This window comes from Archocentrus centrarchus, chromosome 24 (genome assembly GCF_007364275.1).
Source record: "Archocentrus centrarchus isolate MPI-CPG fArcCen1 chromosome 24, fArcCen1, whole genome shotgun sequence".
Lineage (NCBI taxonomy): Eukaryota > Metazoa > Chordata > Actinopteri > Cichliformes > Cichlidae > Archocentrus > Archocentrus centrarchus.
The window spans coordinates 21592538-21605404 of record NC_044369.1 but is presented as its reverse complement, the minus strand read 5'-3'; the positions used below and the strand labels follow the sequence as shown (position 1 = coordinate 21605404).

General features: G+C 41.2%; 2 protein-coding genes across 3 annotated transcripts; one reads left to right on the top strand and one right to left on the bottom strand.

Annotated features, from left to right (window-relative positions):
* Nucleotides 1–209: 209 nt before the first annotated feature.
* On the bottom strand, nucleotides 210–2960 carry arf6a (ADP-ribosylation factor 6a). Its single transcript, XM_030720938.1, has 2 exons — nucleotides 2829–2960; nucleotides 210–2693 (listed from the first exon to the last, which is right to left on the bottom strand). Exon 2 carries the CDS (start codon nucleotides 2007–2009, stop codon nucleotides 1482–1484), a length of 528 nt encoding a protein of 175 aa, XP_030576798.1. The 5' UTR covers nucleotides 2010–2693; nucleotides 2829–2960; the 3' UTR covers nucleotides 210–1481.
* Nucleotides 2961–5057: 2097 nt separating this feature from the next.
* prpf39 (PRP39 pre-mRNA processing factor 39 homolog (yeast)) lies at nucleotides 5058–12082 on the top strand. Of its 2 annotated transcripts, none has more exons than XM_030720937.1 (15): nucleotides 5058–5156; nucleotides 6420–6854; nucleotides 6968–7161; nucleotides 7297–7422; nucleotides 7649–7767; nucleotides 7932–8099; nucleotides 8503–8683; nucleotides 9105–9212; nucleotides 9315–9479; nucleotides 9910–10036; nucleotides 10183–10451; nucleotides 10598–10782; nucleotides 10891–10965; nucleotides 11238–11352; nucleotides 11474–12082. In XM_030720937.1, exons 2-15 carry the CDS (start codon nucleotides 6452–6454, stop codon nucleotides 11561–11563), a joined length of 2325 nt encoding a protein of 774 aa, XP_030576797.1. In that variant the 5' UTR covers nucleotides 5058–5156; nucleotides 6420–6451; the 3' UTR covers nucleotides 11564–12082. The 2 variants fall into 2 exon arrangements, with proteins under 2 accessions (XP_030576797.1, XP_030576796.1); XM_030720936.1 differs by having other exon boundaries at nucleotides 10891–10974.
* Nucleotides 12083–12867: the final 785 nt, after the last annotated feature.

The window sequence follows — 12867 nt, the reverse complement described above, 5'->3', positions numbered from 1 at the left end:
ACACGCACGCAAGAGGAGAAAGGAAACGGGCTGAGCTTCACTTCACTTCACATTCGTTCTAGTTTCTTTTAGTCACTATAACGCTCAGAAGCTCTCGTTTCCTCTTTTATGAACTTTTTTTTTTTGTTTGGTTTTTTTTAACCCCTGTGAGTGAAATATTACTTTTGCTACGGCAGCAGCTGCTCATTGAAAAGTCACCACTTCTGTACTGATCTGGATATATTTTTTTTATTATTTCATCAGCATAGCAAAAGAAAAGGAAAAGAAATAAAACAGTGGCATCTGAGAAGCGTTAACAGAATAGTCGATCGGTGTTTGCAGGACCACATGGGCTGATGATGATTTGAAAAAAAAAAAAAAAATAAGAAAAGAAGAAGAAGGAGAAGAAGGGGTTGCAGTCACTGAAGCACCTGCACTGGAGGTGGTGATGGTGGAGGGGGGAGTGGACTTGGTCAACACTTGCTGGGGTCCAAAAGTCAGTCACAGAGAGTAAAAATGTGCACAGCCAGCTCGCTGCTAACCAACCCCCTCCCTCCCTCCGCGCCTCTCTCCCACAGTGCAAACTCAGCGGCCGATAAAACCTTCTGCTGTCTCGATTTCGGGGACACCTGTAAACCCAGGTCCCTTCCTAAGGCGGCCGAAAAAACTACAAATACTCAACAGTAACGGAAGCTCGAGAGGAAATGATAAGACTGGTGGTAACAGATTCTGACCCTGAAACAACAAAAATATATATATCCATATCACAGTGTGTGTGAATGTCGAGCGTCCGCATAGTGTCTTTCAAACAAACCGCCACAGTAGACATTATGGATGGAATCACTGCACATGAAATAAGCACTAACACGTGTCCTCATTCATCCGATACAATCAATTATGAAAGGAGGTCCAAACATATCCATAATACACATTCTTACACATTATAGAGGCGGCTTCAGCCACGAAAATGATATGCTGATGTGGTAGGCAATGCTTTTTCCTTTTTTTTTTTTTTTTGGACTTTCCCCCCCATCCTTTGGATATGTAGCCAGGGTCATGACTGAGAGAATACTGAAAGAGAGCTAAGCATGGGACGAAACTATAAATGTGTGTCCCATAGTCCCCTAAAAAGGAAATTATACAAAAAGGAGGTAAAAAATAAAGAATTTGCAGTAAAAGAAAGCTTACTGTATATTTAAACAGTGCTGGTTATACAGAGTGTGAACCAAAGCAAGCTACAAAAAAAGCCAAGAAATGGGTTTTTTTTTTTGTTTTGTTTTGTTTAAATGAAATCTGTGGTTATAGTGACATCATTATCAAAAAAAAAAAAAAAAAAAAAAAGAAAAACTAGAAGTAATTGCTACCCTCTTTGATACATACTCAGCAGAGAGGTCATGGTATTAATTGCTTCTGATTGCATGTTTTTTTACTTATTTTTTTTTTCATTCTCAGCTACTTCTGTTGCCTCCAAGTGTCCAGGCTGGTGAGAAGGGAGGGGAACATTAAGACTTATAATTTGAGGTAAGCCAGGTCAGGCCCTCGTAAAGTCCATCCCCTGTCGTCGCACACGAAGGCTGAACGTACCAATTCCTATCTCTGATCCGGGTCAGGCCCAGCTTCTCCTGGATCTCGTGGGGTTTCATGGCATCTGGGAGGTCTTGCTTGTTGGCAAAGATCAGGATGATGGCGTCCCTCATCTCCCGGTCGTTGATGATTCGGTGGAGCTCCTGCCTGGCCTCGTCGATCCTGTCCCTGTCGGCACAGTCCACCACAAAAATGAGGCCCTGGGTGCCTGTGTAGTAATGTCTCCAGAGCGGCCTGATCTTATCTTGTCCTCCCACATCCCAGACGTTGAACTTCACATTCTTATAGGTGACAGTCTCCACGTTGAAACCGACGGTGGGGATGGTGGTGACCGACTGTCCTAACTTCAGCTTGTACAGGATGGTAGTTTTCCCAGCAGCATCAAGTCCAAGCATCAATATTCTCATCTCCTTGTTGCCAAAGATCTTTGAAAGCATTTTCCCCATCTTGTTTTATGTTCATAAATACTTCTTTAGAAGATATAGTGAAACTTCTCCAATGAGAAGAAAAATAGGAGTACCACTGAGGAGTTACAGTTTCACTGTGTTGCTACAAAAAGTCCCCCACGTGATGGCAGCGGTGGGCTGACACAAGTGTCAATGTACAAAAGGTGGTGACTTTCAAGTTTGTACAGTACAGTTAGCTGGTCTATGGTGATCTGACCTGAGCATTCAGCAGAAGCAGTACATATGGAGCCCTCACAGACTTGAGGGGGGGTCTATTTTCATGATCCAATGGCCTCCAAAAAAAAAAGAAAAAAAAAAAAAAGATGTTTCAAAGTCGCCTTTGAGCACAGACTTCCGTCAAAAACCGCATTTCGAGCTCTTTTTCTCCTTTCGAAATCCTGTTGCTCTCAGCGGAGCCGGACCTGACACAAAGTAGTGCCTTCTCAACGGTAAGCGGACTATACAAATCAGGCCCAGTTCAAAGCCCGGGGGTTCCCACTTCCTCCTTGGCTGCCGGCTGTCCACAATTGGCCTTAGCTAATTCCAGGCGGTGAATTTTCAAAGCACGGCGATTTTCTTATTAAACCGCCTAAATTAAACCTCTCCGGTCCGTTTCTGCGCCGGGACATCCAGAGGAAGAGCTCTCAAAAGGTCATTGATTCATCCGACTTTCTTCTCTTCCCCCTGTGACACAGGAGCGGTCCAGAGAAGGGAGGGGTGTTAGTACAGAGGACAACTTTGGATCCGAAAAAAATACTCTCTCTGCACACAGAAAAGCAATATGATACGGATAAAATGAAGAAGGCGGTAAATACTTACGTCTGCGGCAATCACCCCCCTGTCCCCGGACCGTTTCTCCCCGCTCTTGCCGCTCTCCGTCTCTCTCTTCCTCCCTCTCTCTCCAGCCGTTCAGTCACAGCGGTGGCGGTGCTGTGTTACCGGAAAAGGTGCGGACCCAGATCAGCCGCCACTTCCTCTACACCGCTCACACACACTAGTGATGCATTTGGGGACTGCCTCGGAGCTCAGAATTCTGAATATATTAAAAACAAAAGAACACAAGGGTGGTGCACAGAGACTCAGCGGGAATAAATCTGAACTGGCCGGACGCCTACTCACGCATAACAGTGACCCAGTAATTAAATTAGGTAATTAAGATACAAATAATAATCATCTCTCTTTATTAGCTAACTTAAAAAGTGCCAGTTTATTGATTTATTAAAGTTATACACTGACGCTGTAAACGTCTTAAATCCACGCTCCATACAAACCGCCGTGGACGTTGGACATATACACACCCTTCGCTTGGATTTAAAAAATCCGACTGCATATAAAGGCACCGCACGCCATTTCGCATGCGCGCTCAGAAAAAAAGAACTGCAGGCCGGTCCATTAGGCGGTAACGCTGACGCCATTTGGGCGTTCATTATGGATATAATCACCTCTAGTTTAACGTACCGCAATGAAAATACACAAGACTGCACATATGAAATGTCATGATTTAGCGGGCCCAGTGGTCTCAGGAGAGGGTTTAGGGTTTAGGGCCTTTCTAACATGTCTTGTCATTCATTTAAATAGTTCCTGTATTATTAGTCTGTGACGTGGATTATGTGAGTTAGCAGGGCGGGGGGGGGGGGGGGGGGGGGGGGGGGGGGGGGGAAGCGTTACTTGACACCAGCTTATTAATTTAGACTGTCTAAAGAAGGACAGGTCAGTATACTAAGTGAACTCGTGTATATTGCGATAGGATATTATGACAGGTGATTCTAATATCATAAACTAGTCATGTTGGTAGACACAAGCCTTACGCACAAAGAAGGTTATAAGAGCCTATTTGAAAGAGGTTTAAACGTGAGATTTTACCAAGTCACCTCACCTTTTGTTTTGTTGTTGTGCCTACCAATTTAAAAATCTATTTATACTGTTCTTGGTTTCTTAGAAGTTACAGAAATTTTAAAAAAGTCAGTAAGCTGATTAAAATGTATGCCTGTATAAAAGTAAAAGCCATAGTTGTCGAAGATTTAGCCAAATCTAGGATATCAAATACCGTTCTGAGGCACAAACATTCATGATAAGGATCTCTGAAGTTGTTGTGTAATTCCAACTGAGGCGAGGCAGTTGAATAACAAACATGCCAATGTGCAGCACAAACTGGCAACACATGCTGATCTGCCGCAATAATATAACCACTGAGAGATTAAAATGGTAATATTACAGGACAGGGTCATGGCACGTTCAATACGGCAGGTCACTTTGGATCTGTGAAGTCTACAAATCCCAAAATAAAGTACCAAACGTAGCTCATTCTGCAAGCAGCAGAAGCTCCAGTGATATATTTAATAAAAGTAAATCCTTTAATAAATACAACAGAAGCAAAATGCAAAACGTAATTCTGTACTTTGTTGGAGGTTGTTTTGGGATTTGGTGTATGGAAGCATAAATGAGTATGAAGCTCAGTTGATTGGAAATGTATGTTGTTTTATTAATAAAGTTAAAGATGTTTACTTGTAATATATTCTACAAAAGACAAAGAGGTTGAGACCTGATATTTAATATTCAGTTTTGTGGTGTTTGGTTGGGGTGGGGGGGTGGGGGTGGGGGGCAAGACGTCATCTATTCTTTGTCAGTTTTTTGTGTGAATTCTTATGTCAGTGTATACACACAAATATATTTAGGGTTTATGCGCAGCACTTTATGCAGGAAACATGGGCAGATGGACAATGGAAAAACATAGTTTTTGTAAAAATCTATTTGTTACTATTAGAGGAATTCATAAAAAACTCTAAGAAGCCTGCAAACCTTTTTTTTATTTCAAGACATCAAGAATTAAGAATAAAACAAAAACTATGAAATAAATTAAATGAACTGTTTCTTTCTTGATTAAGCCTCTTGTTCTAATCTCGCGACCTTTGCACGTTAAAAATGAAAAAACAAACAAACAAAAAACATAAATTATAATAAAAAAAAAAAATCTTTGAGAAAAGTATCTGTAGCGCGCGCAGCAAGCCGCTGGTGGGTGGTGTTCGAGTGGGCATGCGCATACGCTCCCTGTCTTCTTCCTCCAAGTTAAGAATGGTGAGCGAAACGCGCCCGCTCGCAGTCCTGTAGATAAAGTGAATCCAAAAAGCTGCAATCAAGTCCACGGGGGTGAGTAAATTTACGTGAAAGATACTGATAAGGTTTTCAAACGTATTATTATTCGTGAATTTTGTATGACCTGATTAGTAATGAATTCAACATTTGCTTGAAACGCTGGTGTTGAAACAGCCAGCATTAGCTGGTTAGCTAACGTGGCGCTGCTGGTACAGACTATTACCTGGAGGTGGAACCAAATGCATTGCATGCAGTGGCTCTAGTTACGGGGTATTTAGCAGTTTTGTAATCGCTGTTGTGTACACTTTGCTAAAAACGTATAGAATATGTGAAAAATGTAGCTGCTTTGAGTTTACCTTAGGACGTATTCGACAAGAAGGGCTTACACGAAACAAAGTCCGACCTCTGCTCACGGCAGTGCGGTTATAGACGGGCGCAAGGCCCAACTTGTGATTGAACTTTGGCCATGGAAACAACCTCTCGGCAACAACATGGCCTCAAGATGCAAACGAGGCTAAATGTATTCGATTTTGAGGGAAATATAACAAGATTTTTTTTAACTGTAATATAGTATTAAGGTAGCTAAGCTAGCAGGTTATGCGTAAGCAACCGAGCATGCGGGCGAATTATTTTTAGTAGGTAAATCAGGACTTAAGCTCAAGCTGGCACCGGTTTAATGTTAGCACAAGGAAGTATCCTGTTGCACTAGCTGCTGCTTCCACCAGGAGTTACCTGTTTTAGTTGTTAAGGAAGTAAATTTTTTTAAAATGTCAGAAACTAAAATCACGCCTCATGTTACATCAGATTTATAAAGGTATCACTTTATTTATTAAGGTTTCATGGCAAGTTTTTTTCGAGAAAGTCTAGCACGCCGTCAAAGCGGTTTTGGAAAATTCGTTATCAGAGCTAAGCTGTGTCACATAGTGAGTTCTCATTTAAAAGCTTATCACACGTTTGTGTTTAATTGTTCTTCGTGTAACCACAGCTCATACTGTGATATTTCTTATGCTTGATTTATGACTGTTAACTTTAAATTGTATTTTGTGCTGTCCTAACTGGAATTTATTTTAATAATCTGATACTCAGTAGGTTATAAATGGTGGAAAAATGCTATTTTGCCCCCTTTTTTTTCCCAGAGCAAACCTTATTAGTTTTTTTTATTTATTTTTTTTAACCCTGTTAAGTAGTATAAACCATAAAGGTTTCAGTAAACTGTAATAGATTTGTTTTTGCTTGGCAAAAAGGACAGAAATTGATGAATCTTCTTTTGTTTGACACAATTTTTTCCTAGTGATAATTCTGTCTATTTTTCAACAGGCCTGAAACTGTCAGAGGGCACATTTCCTGGAATGCTGGACACTGAGTCCCCTGCCATGGAGAGCAATGGGGATGCCTTTATTCCAGACCTTCCTGTCTTAGGCCAGGCGGCTGACTGGTCACTAGACCAGGTTGCTCCAGAGCCTCTTGCCAACATCTTGCCTGAGGACTCAGATGTGTCTCAGGATGCTATGGGGCAAGAGCAGCAACCGGACCAGCAAATTAATTCCACAGATTTGGGGTCTGTGGAGAAAGCTGTAGAGCAATTTCAACTTGCCAGTGCTCAACTTTTCCAAGAACAGCCGCCACCGCCACCTCCACCTCCTCCACAACCCACAGAAGATGCACAGCAAGCAACAGAGTCTGTAGGGTCTGAGCAGTGCAGCCAGGAGATGATTATAGAGTCTGAATCTGCTGGACAGGGTGACAGTCAAGGTAACTTAAAACTTGGTTTTGTGTTGGTTCCATGTATGTGGTAATATGTACTTGTTATGAAGTTGAATGTCTCTAATTGAACTCACTTGATGACTACTTGTTAACTTACCCAGATGGGACTGAGGCTACACAGATGGCCGAGGATGTCATGGAGCTAGAAGACCCATCCAAAGAAACGACAGAAGAATCGGCTGTTCCTACAGAACCCGAACTGCCTTCAGAGTTTGAAAAGCTTTTTAAAGGAGTTGAGGAAAACCCAGAAGACTTCAATGCCTGGGTCTACCTGCTGCAGTATGTAGAACAAGAGGTAAAGAAAATATATGTAAACTTACAGAATTGAGTATGTCATATTCTGATATCAAGAAATCTGACCCTAACTCACTTGTAAAACTAAAAGGAGATGCTAATACTGTTGTTGTTTGCTCTTATTGCTACCTTGCAGAATGTCCTTACAGCTGTGAGAAAGGCATTTGATGTGTTCTTCCTACGTTATCCCTATTGCTATGGCTACTGGAAGAAGTATGCAGATATTGAGAAAAAGCATGGCAATATACAGGTTGCTGAAGAGGTAAGAAGAGGTGTTTCTTGTACACAAATTTGTTGCTTTCTTAGGTTTTCTAGCTTGGTGTGTCTGCTTTTCTGTCTCGTCAAAAACTGACCAGCTAGGATGTTCTGCCATTGTTTTCTCATGCATCACATTATATTAGCTGAGAGACTATATAAGGCCAAAAAGCAGGGGTATAAAAACAGACTTTTTTTTTTTTTTGAACAAACTAATTTCATTTATTTAACAGGTCTACAGAAGAGGCTTGCAGGCCATCCCTCTCAGTGTCGACCTGTGGATCCACTACCTGACCTTCATTAAAGAGAACTCCGATTCTACTGACCCAGAGACGGAGGGACGCATTCGAGCGTGAGTGAAGGTTTTTATATATGACTCAATATCGCTCTCTATATAGATACCTACTTATGTAATACTTAGACTTTCCTTTCTAAATGATTAGTTATTAATAGTTATTTCTTTGAGTTAATGAGACTTAACTCAGCAAGCTGCCACTTTTTTATTTCCCCCATTAGCTCCTATGAGCATGCAGTGCTTGCAGCAGGCACAGACTTTCGCTCAGATCGTTTGTGGGAATCCTTCATAAACTGGGAGACGGAGCAGCAGAAGCTGGCTAACGTCACCGCCATCTACGACCGCATCTTGGGCATTCCAACCCAGCTGTATTCCCAGCACTTCCAGAGGTACAGTAAAAGAACAATATTCAGATTTATTTGAAAGTGCACACGCGTTTTTTTTTACAATATAAAACTTTATCATAAAATGCAGAAATAAAATGTCTTAAAAATTACAATTACCATCAATGTCCTGTTCTGCAGTCTGAAAGGAGTTGGTGCAATTACAAAGGAGACTTGGCATTGCACCAATAATGGTTTCCACCTTTTGCCTATATGCTCTACTTTTCCAAGTTTTTGCTTGGATATTTTTGCTTAATCTTGTGTCTTGAAAATACTGAAAGTTTATTTCAAAAGTCTATCATTGAAAGTTTGTTTCATTCCTTGGTAGACGACTAAATAGTCATGGGGCATTTAATTTTGAAAATAACACACACTTTCCAGTAAAGTGACATTTTTATTATCTGTGCAGGTTCAAAGACCATGTGCAGAGTAACCACCCCAGGCACTTCCTGTCAGAAGAGGAGTTTGTTCAGCTGAGGCTCGAGCTCTCTAAAGCCAGCCTGTCTGGAATGGTCGGTGACAGCGGAGAGTCACAAGTTGCTCAGGAGGAGCTGCCACCTGGTACGGAGGATCTTGCGGATCCTGCTAAGGTAAAAACCTCTTTGTCACTCCTGTAGGGGAAACAAATTTACAAAATTGCTGCTTGCAGGGTTAGCAGGAGCTTAGATGTTGTCCATGATGAAAGGGAAAAGGATCATTTGCAGAGGTTTGAAGAGGTGTCTTTATGTCAGCAGCCAGGCCAATCAATGCCAGGTGGGATTCACGTTGGCATCCAGTCAGGGACTCGCCTTAAAACTTACAGGATCACCCGGGAACCATTGATCCCAGCACCTGTATCCAGAGGCTGATATGCAGGGTGCATAAATACTTCTCCTCTCTGCAGGCTTCTTATCTCTGGTGATGTAACTCCCTTGGCTGCAGGAATAGAAGTTTTTACATCAAGTGGAGAATGTGATACGGAGAAGCACAAATGAGGGTACTAACCTTGTCTTTATCTGTGTTTATATGTAGAGGGTGACTGAGATCGAGAACATGCGCCACAAGGTGATTGAGGTGCGGCAGGAAGTGTTCAACCACAATGAACACGAAGTCAGCAAGCGTTGGGCCTTTGAAGAAGGGGTGGGTCTTGTTTTCTCCTTACTGGTGTTGATTGTTTCAACCCCTCCCACCCAAAAAAAATATTAACAAACTAATTAATAGATATTTTTTTTTTTTTTTTAGATTAAGAGACCATACTTCCACGTCAAAGCCTTAGAGAAGACGCAGCTGAACAACTGGAAGGAGTACCTGGACTTCGAAATTGAGAATGGGACTCCGGAGCGTGTGGTGGTTCTCTTCGAAAGATGCCTCATCGCCTGTGCTCTCTACGAGGAATTCTGGATCAAGGTAAATTGACCTTGAGCCGCTTCCTCACTCCTGCTACCTCCCTGCACTTCCCCATCAACGATGATATCACATCGACACAGTCCTGCACTCTCTTTGCGTGTAACGTTGATATGTGACTGTATCTGTTGTATTAGGGGATGGCCAGCTTGCCACACAAGATTTGACTGCAGCATATGCCAACTACTACGTTGCATCTTCTTCGTCTCCCACTACCTTACAGAAACTTATCTAATTGGTTCCATGAAGGTGCTGATGGGTTTACACAGAAAATTTCTAAAAACGATCTTGTCAATGAAGAAATTAACTTCCTGAGAACTCAAAATGTAGTTTAAAAATGTTTTGTCTCTTTTGCCTTTCTTTCTTTTCTGTTCTTTTTTCTCTGTCCTCTCCTGCCTTTCTTCCAACTTGCTTTCTCTTTTTCACTCTGAAGTATGCAAAATATCTAGAGGGCTACAGCACTGAGGGTGTGAGACATATCTACAAGAAGGCATGCACCGTCCACCTGCCCAAGAAACCAGCCATCCACTTGCTGTGGGCAGCCTTTGAGGAGCAGCAAGGTGAGCACCTCCAATCAACGTAACTTGCAAATTGAATGCAAAAGCCAAATAAAGTATTGAGATCAGGAATAATATAGAAACAAATGCCATTTTAATTCCAAGTTAAGCCTTGGCTGACATATTCCCTTTATTTATTTTTAACTCAGGCAGCATAGAGGACGCTCGCGGCATCCTGAAGTCCCTGGAGGCAGCGATCCCAGGTCTCGCCATGGTGCGACTTCGGAGGGTCAGTCTGGAGCGTCGCCACGATAACTTGGAGGAAGCAGAGGCGCTGTTGAGGGAGGCAATGGAGTCTGCGAAAAATGCTACTGAGGCATCGTTCTATGCTGTGAAGCTGGCCAGGCAGCTGATGAAGGTACAGAGGAGTCTGGGCAAGGCGAGGAAGGTGCTGCTGGATGCTATTGAAAAAGACCAGGTGAGAGCTAGTTGACAGATGCATTTGTAAATGGTCAACATACAGTTACATATTTTAACACTGGCATGCAAATCTGTTCACATGATAAAGAAATAACAGTGCTGCACTAGTTGTGAAGTAAACAGTGTTTTTTTGTGGCTTTGTAGACGAGTCCAAAACTCTACCTAAACCTGCTTGAGCTGGAATACAGCAGAGATGTGACCCAGAATGAAGCAGAGATCTTGGCCTGTTTTGACCGAGCCCTGAGGAGCCCGCTGCCTCTTGAATCCCGTCTCCTCTTTTCCCAGCGCAAAGTCGAGTTCCTGGAAGACTTTGGCAGCGATATTAACGCGTGAGTTGTTTTGCATCTTACAATGCAACGAGGGAGCAGTAGGTTTTTTTTTTTTTTTTTTTTTTTTTTTTTTTAACAGAGCCATGTTCATTCTTTTACATCTTTCAGGCTTGTGGCTGCCTATGAAGAACAACAGAAATTACAAAAAGAAAGTGAATCGACAAAGAGGAAAGCCGAGAACGGGTATGACAGGTGGATAATGAAACGCAGCCTCATCACATCAACACAAACATTTTCATAAAATTTTCAGGCACCTTTCTGAGAAGGGAGATGAGCTGTTAAACATGGGTATCTTAGATTTCTTCATATCTCAGTGAAGAGCGAATGCATTTGCTGTGTTCTGAAAATGTACAAATGCATTTGCACAACAGTAAATGACACTAAACTCAGATGCAAATACTGTTGTTTTTGACAACTGTAAAGTGGATCTTACTAATTTGAGCTTACTTCTCCAGCTCTCAGGAACCTGATGCCAAGAGGCAGCGTGTGGATGACGACTCTGCTGCTGTAGCAAACACAATGACTGACATGCAGGCAAATGCCTCTGCGTACAACTATAACTGGTACCAGGTAGGTTATAGATCTGTCAGGTTTACAGCACTAAAAAATTAGTACTTGCAAATACACAAAGTATGTCTGGTCATTTACAGCTGTTTTTACTTTTAACTTTTGTTTTTTCTGTTCTCTTTAGCAACAGTATGGTGGCTGGGGACAAAACTCCTGGGGGCAGTACAACCAGTATGCCCAGTATAACCAGTACTATCCCCCTCCTTCTACATGATGGACAAAATCCTGATCTGAAGATAGTGGCCTCTCATCCCATTTGATCTTTTATCGTGGAACAGGGCTTCTTACCACGGTGTCATGGAAATTTCACAAAGCTATTTTTTGTTTTTCCCCTTTGCTCTGGTTTACAGTGTGCTAATCAGCTCAACCACATATTGTAGCCCTAGGTAGGAGTATATTTGGCCCACCATAATCAGTTATGTTTAATTGTTATAGTCATCTTCTCCAGCAGCGGCTTCTTTTGGGTTCTTGAATGCATGTTATTTGTGAAGGCAGATTTATTTTTCCCTGTGTGACACAAGCTTTTTAATTTCTAGATCAGATGAGTTGGTTTTCCCGCTTTCTTTGTTGGAGATTTGAGTTTGTGAGAGGAAGCATTCAGTAATGTCTGTCATGATCCTTCTCCCCAATCACAAAGACTTTTAATATCTCATGGTTATGTTTCCCTAAAGAGCAATGAAGAGTTCCTTTTTTATTTTGACCTGATTTCATAATAAAGAGATTGATATCCTGAGATGTCTCATTTTGATTTTTCCCCATTATGATTCATAAAGGGTAATTATAAATATTAATGATTTCATGAATTTTTTAGGTTTTAATTGTACAATCTTCTTCCAATAAAGTATGTAAATTAACATAAAACAACTTTTTGCTTCCACTGTGGCAGTAGCAAATGTAAATTGTCAGCAGGAATTTTTTAATATACTATATTGAGTTATTGACTTATAGTGACAGCAAACATTTCTAAATGTGACACTTTTTTTTTTGTTGTTTTTTTAAGGTTTGCACTTTGTGCTTAAAATGAAATCATTCTATAATTACTATTTTTCAAAAAAAAATTTTTTGCTAAACAAGTTCCACAACATTCCAATAATGTGCAAAATCCATGAATGGCCAAGCTTAAGCTCATTTATTCATTATCAACTGTGTAAGGCTAGAAATGTCCAACATCACTTTGTAGCAGTTCAAACATTTAAAATTTGTATTGGGAGAGAGAGAAACCTTTATTGAAGATAAATGTAAATACAATCTAAAAGATGAATTATGCCACTTCTGTGTTTCTGTAAATATGAAGCCCTTCTTTCAGCCTCACATGAGCCTCTGTACTGATGCTGCTTCTCAGCAGAAGATAAGCCATACTTCATGAAATCATTGCTTTCTTGCTGAAGGTATTGCTGAAAGGCTCCAGAATGATAATCATGTAGGAAAAGCCTGGTTAGAGTGTAATTTATTTGTATTTCTTCAGTGTAATATATCTCTACACAGTATGGTAGTGTTTAGATCAGTTAAGATAATCCC